Source organism: Chanodichthys erythropterus, chromosome 5, assembly GCF_024489055.1.
Source record: "Chanodichthys erythropterus isolate Z2021 chromosome 5, ASM2448905v1, whole genome shotgun sequence".
Taxonomy (NCBI): Eukaryota; Metazoa; Chordata; class Actinopteri; order Cypriniformes; family Xenocyprididae; genus Chanodichthys; species Chanodichthys erythropterus.
Window position 1 is genome coordinate 12,771,421 of NC_090225.1, and position 14,290 is coordinate 12,785,710.

Consider the following 14,290-nt stretch of genomic DNA (forward strand, 5'->3'; position numbering starts at 1 on the left):
AACTGAGGCTTTACTATTAAATAGATTTAAAAGTATTTATAGCAAATAAAAATAACATTTCTCATTGCTGTATCATTTTTTGTCTGCGTTCAGCTTACAATTGAGCTTGCCCGTCACCCTCGAGGTCCCCTGTACCTCAACCCTCCCCCTGCCATGCTGTCTGAGCACCAGCTCTCTATTTGGAGACCCGGTGTGCGCAAAACCGGCCAGGTGTGCAGTAATGTAGCTTATGAAAAGATTGAGTGGCTTAGAGAATTAGCACTTATAATTCTTTGATTTCACTTGTTTCATCCTCAAATAAATGTTCTTGAGGGTTTCCATGGATTTCTTGCAAAAATACAACACATTGTTGCACAAAACTTGTTTGTCACATTGAAAATATGTAACCAGAGTATTTGAGGTATGTCTTTTCCTTTCTCTTGATTTTCAGTCTGTAAAGAACTATACCAAATGCAGTGTTCGAAGTGAGCAGGTTTGTAGCAAACTGGTGAACTGCAGGAGTTGCTCGCTTAATATCAACTGTCAGTGGGAACCACAACAGCAGGAATGTCATGCTCTACCTGGTGAGCTGATGGATGGATGGATGGATTAATGGATGGATTAATGGATGGATTAATGGATGGACTAACAGAGCAAATGCATGTCCATATAAACAATGAAAGAATAAATGTCTAGTGCCAAGGTCTTCAACCCTGCTCCTGGAGACACGCTGTCCTGCAAAATTTATTTCCAACCAGCTTCAACACTTGGTCAGGTGTGTTTGATTAGGTTTAGAGCCAAACTCTGCAGGGCAGTGAGTCCCCAGGAGCAGGGTTGAAGAACTCTGGTCTAGGGTATGTGCAATATCTAACATGATAATATTTGAATATGTTTGGCTGGCAGAAAGACGAGATAAAATGACGAATATGATGCAGATAATGTGCTATATCTGAGAAAAGTATGATAAGGAATTAGAAGTAATAGTAAAATAAAGATTAATGCAAATATATACAATATTTACAATGGCAGGATAAAACCAAACATCTGATAGAGGGTAAAAAGATAACAAAAGATAGTGAAGATCTTCAGTGTAGTTAACCCTACACTGAATCCTACCAAATAAATTATGTTCTTATGAACTTTCTGTATATCAAAGATTCCTGAAAAAAAAAGTTTAATGGTTTCCACAAAAAATGTTAAGCAGCATAGCCATTTTCAACTGTTATAATTATATGAAATGATTCTTTAGCATCAAATCAGCATATTAGAATGATTTCTGAAGGATCATGTGACACTAAAGACTGGAGTAATGCTGATTGAAATTCAGCTCTGCCATCACACAAATAAATTATATTTTAAAATATATCACAATAGAAAACAATTATCTTAAATTATAATATTACTGATAATTCTCTTTTTTTTTTTTTTTTTTTTTTAACCTACCCCAAACTTTTGAACTGTAGAGAAAGTGTCAAAAAATTGTCACACTTGTCTTTGACAGTCCTATGCACTGGAAATAGCACAGGGAAGTGATCTATTCTTTTTAAAGGTGCCCTAGAAATTTTTTTTAAAAGATGTAATATAAGTCTAAGGTGTCCCCTGAATGTGTCTGTGAAGTTTCAGCTCAAAATACCCAATAGATTAATAACCCCATAGATTTTAAATAAATTTTTTTAACTGCCTATTTTGGGGCATAATTAGAAATGGGCATCACGGGCATCACGGGAACTGCGCTCCAGTGGTTCGAGTCTTACCTCTCAGGTAGGTCCTTCAGGGTATCTTGGAGAGGTGAGGTGTCCAAGTCACATCATCTTGCTACTGGGGTACCTCAGGGCTCTGTGCTTGGTCCACTTCTCTTCTCCATCTACACGTCATCACTAGGATCAGTCATTCAGGATCATGGTTTCTCCCATCACTGTTATGCTGATGACACACAACTCTACCTCTCATTCCAACCAGATGATCCGACGGTTGCTGGTCGCATCACAGCCTGCCTGACAGCCATTTCTGCCTGGATGAAGGACCACCACCTCCAACTCAACCTTGCAAAAACAGAACTGCTTGTGATCGGTGCAAACCCAACACTTCATCACAACCTTTCAGTTCAACTTGGGTCTTCAACCATCACTCCTTCCAGGACAGCCAGAAACCTTGGAGTGGTGATGGATGCTGGTCTAACCTTCACAGATCATATTGCAGCAACGACCCGGTCCTGCAGATTTGCCTTGTACAACATCAGGAAGATTAGACCCTTCCTATCTGAACATTCCACACAAATTCTTGTCCAAGCTCTTGTTCTATCCAGACTGGACTACTGTAATGCTCTCTTGGCTGGCCTTCCAGCATGCACTATCAAGCCTCTACAACTGATCCAAAATGCTGCAGCAAGACTGGTCTTCAACGAACCGAAGAGAGCGCACGTCACTCCTCTCTTCATCAGTCTGCACTGGCTGCCAGTAGCTGCTCGCATCCAATTCAAGGCTCTGATGTTTGCTTACAGAACGACAGCTGGCTCTGCACCGCTATACCTTAACTCACTACTTCAGACTTACGCGCCCTCCAGAAACCTGCGTTCTGCAAGTGAACGGCGCCTTGTGGTGCCATCACATAGGGGCACAAAATCACTCTCACGGACCTTCTCCGGGACTGTTCCTGGCTGGTGGAATGACCTACCACGCTCTATCCGAGCAGCCGAGTCTCTAGCCATTTTCAAAAAAATGCTAAAGACGTATCTTTTTCGTCAGCACTTGACCCAGTAGTAGTAGCACTTACCTTGACTAATATTCTTCTCCTATCTGTGTATTTATTTATTTAAAAAAAAAAAAAAAAAATTCGCTATGAGCACTTTACTGACATAACTGTGACTTCACTCAGCACTTACATACTGTTGTTCTCATGTTGATTTAATTGATTCTACTACTCTCATTTGTAAGTCGCTTTGGATAAAAGCGTCTGCTAAATGACTAAATGTAAATGTAAATGCGCCGATTTCAGGTTGTGGCCCCTTTAAATCGCGCGCTCTCCGCCCCCAGAGCTCGCGCTTGCCTTAAACAGTGCATAAACAAAGTTTACACAGCCAATATAACCCTCAAAATGGATCTTTACAAAGTGTTCGTCATGCATACTGAATGCATGCATCAGATTGTGTGAGTATTGTATTTATTTGGGTGTTTACATTTGATATTGAATGAGTTTGAGGCTATGCTCTGTGGCTAACTGGCTAACACTACACTGTTGGAGAGATTTATAAAGAATGAAGTTGTGTTTATGCATTATACAGACTGCAAGTGTTTAATAATGAAAATAACGACGGCTCTTGTCTCCGTGAATACAGTAAGAAACGATGGTAACTTTAACCACATTTAACAGTACATTAGCAACATGCTAACAAAACATTTAGAAAGACAAATATCTTTTTACAAATATATATTTTACAAATATCACTAAAAATATGATATCATCAATTTTTAATTTTCTAGGGCACTTAGAATAACTCATCAGAACACCAGGAACTTGTGATCATTTTGTGCATTCAGGTTTTTTGACATTTAGTTTGCTGACCTGATGATCTTTGGAGAGCAATATTTCGGAAAGGTTAAAGTTAGAAAAGTTAGGAAAACGTCTAATACTGTTTTGAGCACATTTCACGTGAGTTTGTGTGTCTCAGACACAGAAAATATGGAAATACATTTTCACACTCTGAGGGCATCTCTACCTGATTTATTTGATCTGATCTAGTTTGAGAGCAGGAAGTGATGCTGTTGTTTGATGTATTATTAACATTCTTTTGTCTCCCTTGGGAAGAAATGTTTTCTTCTCTACAAGCCCACACTTTGTACCTATGCTCTACATTTTCCAGTCTCCAGCAAAGATGCGTGTATGCACACACACACGCGCACACACACACACACACACACACACACACAGGTTTGTTTTTCTATCTTAGTAAGGACAGAAAATTTTCCGCATTTTTACATTTTTAATAAAACATTGTTTAATATGTTTTAAAAGCTATTGTAAATATGAGGACTCCTCATATTTCATGTTCACGTCTTAATACCAGTGTAATACCCATTTCATCATACAAATTTGTGTCCTCTTAAATCACAAAAACAAACACACACACACCTTTGTTTCATAGACTTCCAATGATTTAAAAAAAAAAAAAAAAAAAATATATATATATATATATATATATATATATATATATATATATATATATATATATATCAGGTTAATGATATTTTCTATTGCCTAACCCAACCTCTACCCCAGTGTGTGTGGTTAATGGAGTAAAGGGTAAAGGGGCACAGTGACCTGAATGGTACATTAAGAGTTTGAGCTGGTCATTCTCCTGCAGTCTCTCTGTGTCAAATATCAGGATCTTCTCAAGGACATAAACTAGAAAGAAAATCACTGTTCAGCTGTCATATTTCTGACTGATAGCTCAATTTGAAAGCATACTTACACACATGGATGACTTTATCTGCAAAGGACAACTCTCTACTGAAGACATGAGTATATCCAACCATAGAAATTGAAGACCTTTGGAGCTGGACAGTACATCACACACAAGTTCTGACCTCTACTAGAAGGCCATTTGCAAGTCCAGTAATTATTCAAGTTTGCTGAGCTATTTATCCATTTATGGCTTAGCAACCCATCAAAGAACTCAGAGTTTATTGTTCTTTTTCTGTGCTCTGTTGTTTCTCTCTTTATCATATGACAGCCTTTATCTTAGAGTATAATCAGCCACATTTTACAAAATATACCCTTGAAATGAAAGGGAAGATGGTTATTTTACACTATTTTAAGTACTGTGTGGTTTCATAATTGACTATGACTGTGCATTTCCTTTTGTTTTGCTTTTCAGGAATTTGAGGGTCTGTCTGACTGTGGGTGTTTGTGGTTAGCCATCATCATGGATAATTATTCTTGTGTTGCTCATTGTAATAAGTTCAAAACCCAGGGGTAGCATGATTCTTAATTACAGAATGTAGTTTGTTTTACACTACTGTTCAAAAGTTTTTGATAATAAGTTTCTTATGCTCACTAAGGATACATTTATTTGATAAAAAATACAGGAAAAACAGCAATATTGTGAAATACTTAATATTATTTCTGTGATGGCAAAGCTGAATTTTCAGCATAATTTCTCCAGTCTTCAGTGTCACATGATCCTTAAAAATATTTGAATATGCTGATTTGCTGCTCAAGAAACATTTCTTATTATTATCAACAGTGTTGAAAATAGTTGTTCAGAGGTATTGTGTGAGTGAGGCCTAGTTTGGGCAGGTTTTATCCTGGATTTCTCTGCTTTTTTTACAGCACACTTGTGTGGAGAGGGTTGGAGTCAGGTCGGAGATGCATGCCTAAGGCTGAATGCCAGTAAGGAGAGTTATGATAATGCCCAGCACTACTGTAAGAACCTGGATGGCAACATTGCCTCTCTAACCTCAGCCAGGCAGGTTGACTTCATACTGGATGAGCTGCAGAAGTATCAGATGCAAAGGAGGGTAAGTCAAGCATAATCACTGGCCTTTGTGTGGAGGTTTACATTGATTAGTTTAGGTAATTGTTTGGTATTAATCTAGAACACAGTCAAGCAGTTACCAAAAGTTTTTCTAGATCTGCTGCATACTGATTAGCAGTGTTGGGGTGACGCATTGCAAGTAATGCGAGTTATGTAATCAGATTACTTTTTTCAAGTAATTAGTGAAGTAATACATTACTTTTAAATTTACAATAAAATATCAGGTTACTTTATTTTCCCATTTATTGATTGACACCTCTCCTTTCCCCAGATTCAGAGAAATCATGAGTAAGGCACAGAATCGTTTTGTGTGCGCTGTGAGCATGCATCACAAAAACAGATTCAGTATTCTTCAAAATGAATAAAAACAGTGAAATGCAAACTCAGAGTATTACGCAAACCTGCAATAATTAAATATGCTAAATTACACTAATGTACATTATGTATTTAATCTCACTATATTGATTTTTGCTGCTGACCTTCAATGATCCAATTCAACAATACTAATAGGCAAAAATCACATTTGTGTTTCATTTTTTTAGTTTTTATTGCTGAGCAAAGTGTGTTGAACTTTCTTCTCCTTTGTCCTATTCTTCTGCAATCCAGAATAGTGTGTAAAAGGGTGCCAAAATATAACTTATTTGTTGTTATTAAACAAACAAGCAAACCCAGCCCAGGTGAGAAAAAGGAACACAAAACTAATATAATGCATTTCTTTCCATAAAAACTAAGTAATGCAATTAGTTACTTTTTAGGGAATAACATAATATTGTATCGCATTACTTTTAAAAGTAACTTTCCCCAACACTGCTGACTAGATATTTTACCATATCAAAAATTCAGTAGTCTGTGCCAGTACCGGTGGATTTTCATAATATTTATCAATTTATCATACTAGCGTGATCTAGAGAAATACTGCCTGTTCACATTCACTTAATACTTTGCCAAGACAGGAATTTCAGCATTCGGGTACTGAACTGTAGAAAGCCTTATATTGCTACATTTTTGTATTTCTTATATTGATACCGGCATTGAAATACCAGTACTTTAAGCTTTTCTAAAGGCCCTTTCACAACAAATGCGATGTAAAGCATTGGGAAAATGCTGATATTTAGCCCCCCCCCCCTCCTTTTGACTGATACAAGCACTTCTGTCTGGGCTCCTTGTTTACTTAAATTAGTTCTCGGTTGTAAGTATATTTGCCTTCTACTGCTCTGAATCCCATTTTAAAGTGATTCTTTAAACACCCTCAAATGTTGTGACAGATATTTCTGTCCAAGTAAACAAACATTAGAATTTACAGTTTACTTGGCAAGTCTCTGTGTGTCAAGTCCAGATGTAATGCTAGATGTTTCAGTGTGTAAGTTTGTTTCTAAACGTCAGTAAAGCTTAAACTTCAACTTTACATGTCAAAAAACCTTACTCATGCCTTCAGTAAAAAGCTATTCTGCACAAAATCTGCAGAGTCCCCTTGGTGCTGTGGTGTAAATATTTGTCATGTGTTAATTAAAAGGAAAGGAGTGACTCTCTTCGTAATCCGCTCCCTCGCTGATTGCGGCGTGAGCCTCTGTGTTTAAGCAGCTTTTGTCCTTTGAAGATTAACACAGTTTTCTAAAGGACCCACCTTTGATGTGAAAAAGATTCACACGCGACGATTTCTCAGTTGCCACTATTTTTTCTCTTTCCTGTCACTCATACAGTCACACTCACTCCCTTTGGCTGCACAAACTCACAGGAGATCTTAAACCTTTTAAACCTTTTAATCAAAGCTCGCAAGACCTTTTCATACAGGGAAGTTGTTTGTTTGAATGGAAAATCTGAGGGGTTGGGGTATGTCAAATTCAGTTTATTTAGCATTGAGTTGATAATTAAACTGTGCATTGGCCTTTTGCCTTTCCTTAAAGAAGAGAGAAAAGAGAGAGAGAAAGAAAAAAAGTGTATTTATAAGACTATAGCATGTCTTAAACAGAATAGACAGGGTTATTAGCCATCAAAACGTCAAGGTGCACTGAATGAATGTCTAGCTGGATGTCTGTAATGAGGCAAAAATCAAGTTCAAAACGAGTTCAAATAGAGGTTTATGAAGATGAACGCTTTATTTCTCTGAATTTACCGCATCCGCAAATATGTCAGTCTGTTTATCGTTTTAACTTCAGACGTTCTTCACACTAATGTTCATAATCAGAGTATTTATGAACACAGAGCGATAACAGCTAATTGAACCTGTGTTCAAAGTAACATTTAAACATTTTAGATATGTGGCTCAGTCACAATTTAATACCAAGCAAACAGAAACAGGTGCAAAAAAAATTATTTATTTAATATATAATGTTTTTCTTTTCAAGTATTTCTTTATTTATTGTGACTTTTTTCTAAATGAAATTTCAAATTAAACTTTAATTATGATATTAAAAACATGCTCTTCATAGAATAGGTCTTTTCAGGTTATTGTATGAATTACATTTTTTTTATGTAGTTTTAAAAAAATAAGCATCATGCCGTTGACCCATTATTAAGCTAGTTGTGTCCTGATTGGACATGTTTTGTATGTTGCAAAACATATTCAAGATATAATCTTATCATCTAATCATCTTACCTAACTGACTATAGTCATTGATACCCATTCCTATGTGGATGTGACATGTTTAATGTATGTGTGTGTATGTGTGACATAAACATAGCTGTTTTCTCTCTTGCAGAAACTTACTCCCTGGGTGGGTCTAAGGAAGATAAATGTTTCATACTGGGGGTGGGAGGACATGTCTCCCTTCACTGCCAGCACGCTGCAGTGGTTACCAGGGGAGCCAAGTGACTCAGGGTTTTGTGCGTACCTGGAAAGAGCTGAGGTTGCCGGACTCAAAGCCAAACCCTGCACTTCCAACACCGAGGGGCTGATCTGTGAGAAGCCAGTTGGTGAGAAAAGTTTTTGTTGGTTTGTTTTTTTGCACAGTTTCTTTGTAACATGAACCTGGAAGTGATTCAACGCCTGCTCTGTGGTGGATGCTGCTCTTACACATCAGACCCAAACTCAATCAGCTCCCACAGAAAACTTCTCAGAGTTCTGAAGAATTGGGAAATCTAGCATTCACACAGTTCTACACATCCTTAAGTAGACTTTTATTAAATATATTTTGTCTTAATTTGGTAATGTTTTCAGTTAGCAGTTCGGGTGTTGTATTCTCAGCTCTGTTAACATAAACTTTGTTTAATGCCCGTTCCACAGAATTCTGCAGATTTCCCCTTACATTTTATGCAGATTCAGTTTGGGCCTGCTCATGGTTTTATGTGTTACTTATGTCAAGGTGATTTGGTGTCTGCCTCTGCCATAACATTCGTTTCCATATAGTGTTATCACACAAATAAGGAAATAAACATATTACTAGATTTTATTAAAGTTTAATGAAAAAAATAATGTCCAGTTAAAGGAGCTATAGTTCCTTGCTTTTCTTCCAATTTCTTTGAATTTTTTTGGTTTTGTAAAGGATCAGAGCTGATGGGTACTCTCTCACATCTGTTTGCTTGGTTGCAATATGTTTATTGGACCAGTTTGAAACTCTAGAATAGAGACTCAGAGGAAGCACAAATTAGGCCTTCAACGAAAGTTGGACACCCCCTCCTACAAACACATGCAAAGAGCATAAAGAATGAATGTCAACTCGTCCTCCCCTCATCTCTGTGTTTATTCTGCTCATTTTCATGTCTTATTTATGTTCTTCTGCTCATTGTGCTCATTTCAATTCTTTGTCTCACTCTATAGGAGGTACCAAACCATTTTGGGGGGGGGGGGGGGGGGGGGGGGGGGCAGTGTGTATAGAAATTGTCATTATCATATATCATATTGTTAATACCATCATCTTTTAAGTGTGATAAAAATGCATAACTATTATTATATTATTATACTATTATAATTGCCATGGGGTGCAAAACGTTAATGATTTTTTTATGTAAAATGCATTAAAAACAAATGTTTAAGGTCCTGTTTCTCAGTTGCTAATCAAAGTCACTTTCTTGACATTGATCATGTGACTGTAAAGATTGTATTGCTTCCATTGAAGCATAAGATGCTCTTTGAATCATTCTCATATCAGATTGGATAACTTGATCATCATGTTTTACACAAACTTGTGGAGTTTATGCCAGTGTTGTCATTGTTAACTAAAACTATTGAAAATAATTTGCATTAAAGTGATAGTTCACCCAAAAATGAAAATTCTGTCATCATTTACTCTCCCTTAAGTTGTTCCAAACCTGTATACATTTCTTTGGTCTGTTGAATACAAATGAAGATATTTGAAGTTTGTAATTAGGCTTCTTTGGGGCACCATTGACTTCCATAGTAGAAAAAAAAAAAATACTATGGAAGTCAATGGTGCCCCCAAAACAGTTCAGTTTCCCACATTCTTCAAAATATCTTCCTTTGTGTTCAGCAGAACAAAGAAATTTGTACAGGTTTGAAACAACTTGAGGGTGAGTAAATGATGACAGAATTTTCATTTTTGGTAGAACTATGCCTTTAATTGAAATAAAGCTGAAATAAAATAAAATATAAATATTTAATGGTAAACTTAAAGAGAGAGAGAGAGAGAGAGAAATGTTTACTTGGCAACTAAGTGAAATAAGTACAAAAATTACTAAAAATATACACCAAAATAAAATAAATCAAAATAAAAATTATATACAAAAAACTAAAAAATGACAAATGCAAAAGGCTGATTCAAAATATGAAATAGTTTTAAAATATATTAAAATAGGCTAAAGTATTACTGAATCATTCAGATATTTAATAAAAAGCGGACCATAAGATCTGAAACTCAAATTTTCTCTGTCATTGTAATGCTGATAATATAATTTCTTATGATATTGTTCATTACATTTCTAGAATGAAAAAAATATTTAGTTTTTCACTAGTGGCCTTAGAAAATTGTATTGTTGTTCAAATTTTTCAAATGATATAATTTACTTAAAGGTCATTGCAATACTGACTACTGCATTTTCCTCCCTCAGTGAGCCCAAACCATAGCGTGCGTCCATGTAAGATGCCCTGCACCCTGCGAACCACCTGTGCCAACTGCACCAGCCAGGCCATGGAGTGCATGTGGTGTGGCAGCACCAAGCGCTGTGTGGATTCCAATGCGTACGTCATCTCCTTCCCCTATGGCCAGTGCCTGGAGTGGCAAACTGGAGACTGTGGCGGTGAGTGCTCGCTTGTACTATCAAGGACACACACACCCATTAAGATACATGGCAGACTAGAAGCTGGAGTTATGAGTACACACACACACACACACACACACATACACACCCCTTCTAACTCGTTTACTTTCCACCTTCTCATTTTTCCCTTCTGTTGCGAGCTTGAGGGAGATTGAGTTCTGAGAGAGCAGATACTCTGAACGCTAAGCCTGCTGCACAGGCAGGTATCAAACTCACTATAAACTCCTGTCACACTCTGACTGGCCTCCACCGGAAAAATCTATAAATTATCGACGTCTGTCCAGCCTTGCACATGAGAGCAAGACCCTGCACAAAGAGGAAAAAAAGTCATTCAGATCTTAGCCTCAGTTTCATCTTATTCAGACTTTTGACTTGTGGCACACAGTCTGGTCATCATTGCAGGTTTTCTGACCAAGAATTGCCCACTTGGACAGCAAGTCTTGTAAAGTGACCAAAGACTGTTTGTTTTTATGTTTACATGCCGTTTAGTGATGAGGTTTTCCAAAAAGAAATTATACCAATTCAGCACTGCAAAAAATGACTTAAAGCGACAATTTAACCAAAAAGTAGCACCACCTATGGGTAAAATTTTATGGCCATTTATGGCCCGCCCTCCCCCTCTACCCGGCCTGCAACTAATCTCAAAAATAAAACATAATCCGGCCCGCTAAATTATTATTATTCCCTAGTTGCTACCTGACTGATATGCAAAGAAAAAAATCGCCGTTCTATGGGGGCATTCACATATCGCGTCACATAAGCGGCCGCGCCACATTCTCCTTTCCAATGCGCTTTCGCTCCAGTGGCGTCTGTCGTTGCTATGCAACCATGAGCCGCGCTCTCAACCGCGTTGCTTCTATTATGAGCACGCTTGCCTAAATCACAGTAAAAGCACTCGACTTTAAGTCACGAGCGTCGATTTAAACCACTGAAACGCGTCCGATGCAACCATTAATCGTTACAGATGTTCAAACAGCATCTTGGACAAATGTGTCTCAGCTGTGTGAGCGCAAGCGCTGCCAGGTGTCTGTCAAGAAACAGAAGAGTGTACACATGTATTCAGGGATTGTATTTGTTCAGTACAGTGTTGTTCAGTGCAAGATTTTAATGTTATTTAAGCTGACATAAAGTAAGGGAAAATACTTCCACTAAATGTTAAAAACTAATAATGTATGTAACAATGAGAGATTTTTATTTTTTGACAAAATAAAGTTGATATATATTAGTGTTGTCAAAAGTACCGACTTCGGTACCTAGTCGGTACTGAAATTTTAAAAACGTGACGCTTTGAGCGCTGTTGAGTGGATTCCTAAACATCTCTGATTGGCTGTTGTTTTCACGGCTCATCGGATATGTCTGTGATAGGCTTCAATGATAGGTACCGAAGTCGGTACTTTTGACAACACTAATATATATAGCTCCAGTTTTTTGTTTATTTCTGACCCCTCCACGCTACAAGTTTTGCTGGTTTTGTTCCTAAATTACAAATGTTTTTATTCCATGCACCTTCTTGGATGTGAGAAGTTGCACCAGACTATTGCAATTAATAGTATTATATTAGTAGGCTATATTAGTAGTATTATATTAGTAATAGTATTATATAATTATATTACACTCTGTAACAATGAGAGAGACACTGCTGTTTACATTAAGTATGGTAAATAAAATATTTATAGTATAGGTATAAAAACATTGTAGTAGGCCTAATGAAAGTAAATGAAAAATAATGCAAAGGAAAGTAAATTTTCTGAAATGTTGCGCTTTCTTGCGCTTGAATGTTAATATGGCCCTCCTATGAGGTGTCAATCACAGAAATGGCCCCCCGCCAATTTGAGTTTGAGACCCCTGTTCTAGAGATATGAACAGAAATACATATGTCTATATTATAGTGCCACCTAGTCGCAGACAGATGTGTGTCTGTCTTGAGTAGTGGGTGGATTTCTGACTATTCCACCAGCTTTGGTGTCTCTACAACTTGGTACAGACCTGGCAGAAAAAGAATAAGAACAATAAGTGTAGAAATAATAAGAAGATTGGAAAGAAAACATAATAGTGTTCCAAGACCATTGGTGCGTAAACCCCTCAATTTAATTTTTTTTGCAGGGAAATAAGCACAACAGTTTCTGTGAACAGAAACTTTAATAGAATATTTTTTGTAAAGATTTGATGTCTCTAGTGAATATTCTATCAATAAAATTGGTAATTTTATCAGTTTGGTTCCTTGTAAACCACGCTTTCTTGTTGAGACACTTTTGAAATACTCTCATTTCCGTAAAGTCACTCTTGATTTCAGCCACCACTTACCATTTTTATGTACATCATGGGTCAGTGTGCGAACTGTGGGCGGTTCGTGGGTGTGCCGTCTGAAACTGAGGCTGTTCAGATCTCTGCTCAGTCACTTTACGATTCAGCAGCTCCTTTAGTTCCTTCTAAGTAGATTTGCAGAAATATCCCTATACACAAGAGCGATATCATGTGGTCCAAAACAACAGAACCTTGCCAAAGTATCTGAAATGACTGATGGTAATCGTCTCAGAAAGGCCTTATGAGTAGCTGACGTGGACTTACCTTGTATAGTCATCAGCAAGTTTGTAGACGCATGGAATCATTCTTTTCTTCTGCATTAAGAGGCACTAGAGCTGGCATCGTAATGCGGCGTAAATGAGCAGCAGCAACGGGGACGAGAATGAAAAATAGATATGCAGTCCAACTGAGAGGCGTAATGCTTAATATCTAACATATTTCTCCAGAAAAAAAATACTACTACAAAAACCTGACAGGCGAAATTGCCTGTCTATACTGTCTCAAGAAGTTGAAAGTCTTTTCATGGCCTTGAGACCCTGAGACCACAAACTCCCCTTCCATTTGCCATTATAGAGTTACACAGATATTACTGTTCTTTCTCTGTGGATGTGCTGGTCATTGATTTTATCTGGACTGCAGAGACTAAAGGCCTCCAGTGCATTGTTAACTGCGATGTTGATGGCTGTATTTCATAGAGGCGATCTGTCAGACAATAAACATCATTAAGGTCAGCCCTCTGATGAAAGTGAATTGCTAGAGGATCCCTTTTCTTCCTCCAAGGAGTCGGTTCATGGCCACAGCAAATATTTTGCTGGGTGATTCTTTGGTGTGAAATTCCCCATAGATGTACCTGTTGTGATAGAGGATAATTTAATTAGAAAAAGTGCAGTTTTCATATTTAAACAAAGGCCCACACAGAGATAAAGAAACAGCTTGACAGCACGATAATATGCACCTAATCAAAATGGAAATGAACTTCTTCACTGGCTCAATATACTCAGCAAATATAGCCTTTTCAATGCGGAAGTTGAGATAAAAGAAATACCATATCGTACAATGCGCCAGCATGTTGCAAGTCATCCACGTCCATTGTGTTGTACTGTTACGGTACAAAATGAGTTTGAAGTGTTTGTAATTTTTTTGTTTTCAAAAAGTCTTTGTTATTATTCAGTCTTTAAACACTGACAAATGTCTGAACATTCTTTAGGCAAAAAGTAAAGCTGTATGGAGAGCATACTTTTTTCATAACTCTAGTCTCAG

At 37.3% G+C, this 14,290-nt stretch overlaps 1 protein-coding gene across 6 annotated transcripts in view; it reads left to right on the forward strand.

Annotated features, from left to right (window-relative positions):
• Positions 1-14,290, forward strand: part of atrnl1a (attractin-like 1a) — a 332,899-nt gene that overhangs the window by 78,034 nt on the left and 240,575 nt on the right. For all 6 annotated transcript variants that reach the window (XM_067386115.1, XM_067386114.1, XM_067386113.1 and 3 more), the window contains exons 14-18: positions 94-210; positions 431-563; positions 5,308-5,495; positions 8,212-8,425; positions 10,517-10,705. In XM_067386115.1, coding sequence (XP_067242216.1) covers positions 94-210; positions 431-563; positions 5,308-5,495; positions 8,212-8,425; positions 10,517-10,705 — 841 coding nt within the window. The remainder of the gene's footprint in view (positions 1-93; positions 211-430; positions 564-5,307; positions 5,496-8,211; positions 8,426-10,516; positions 10,706-14,290) is intronic.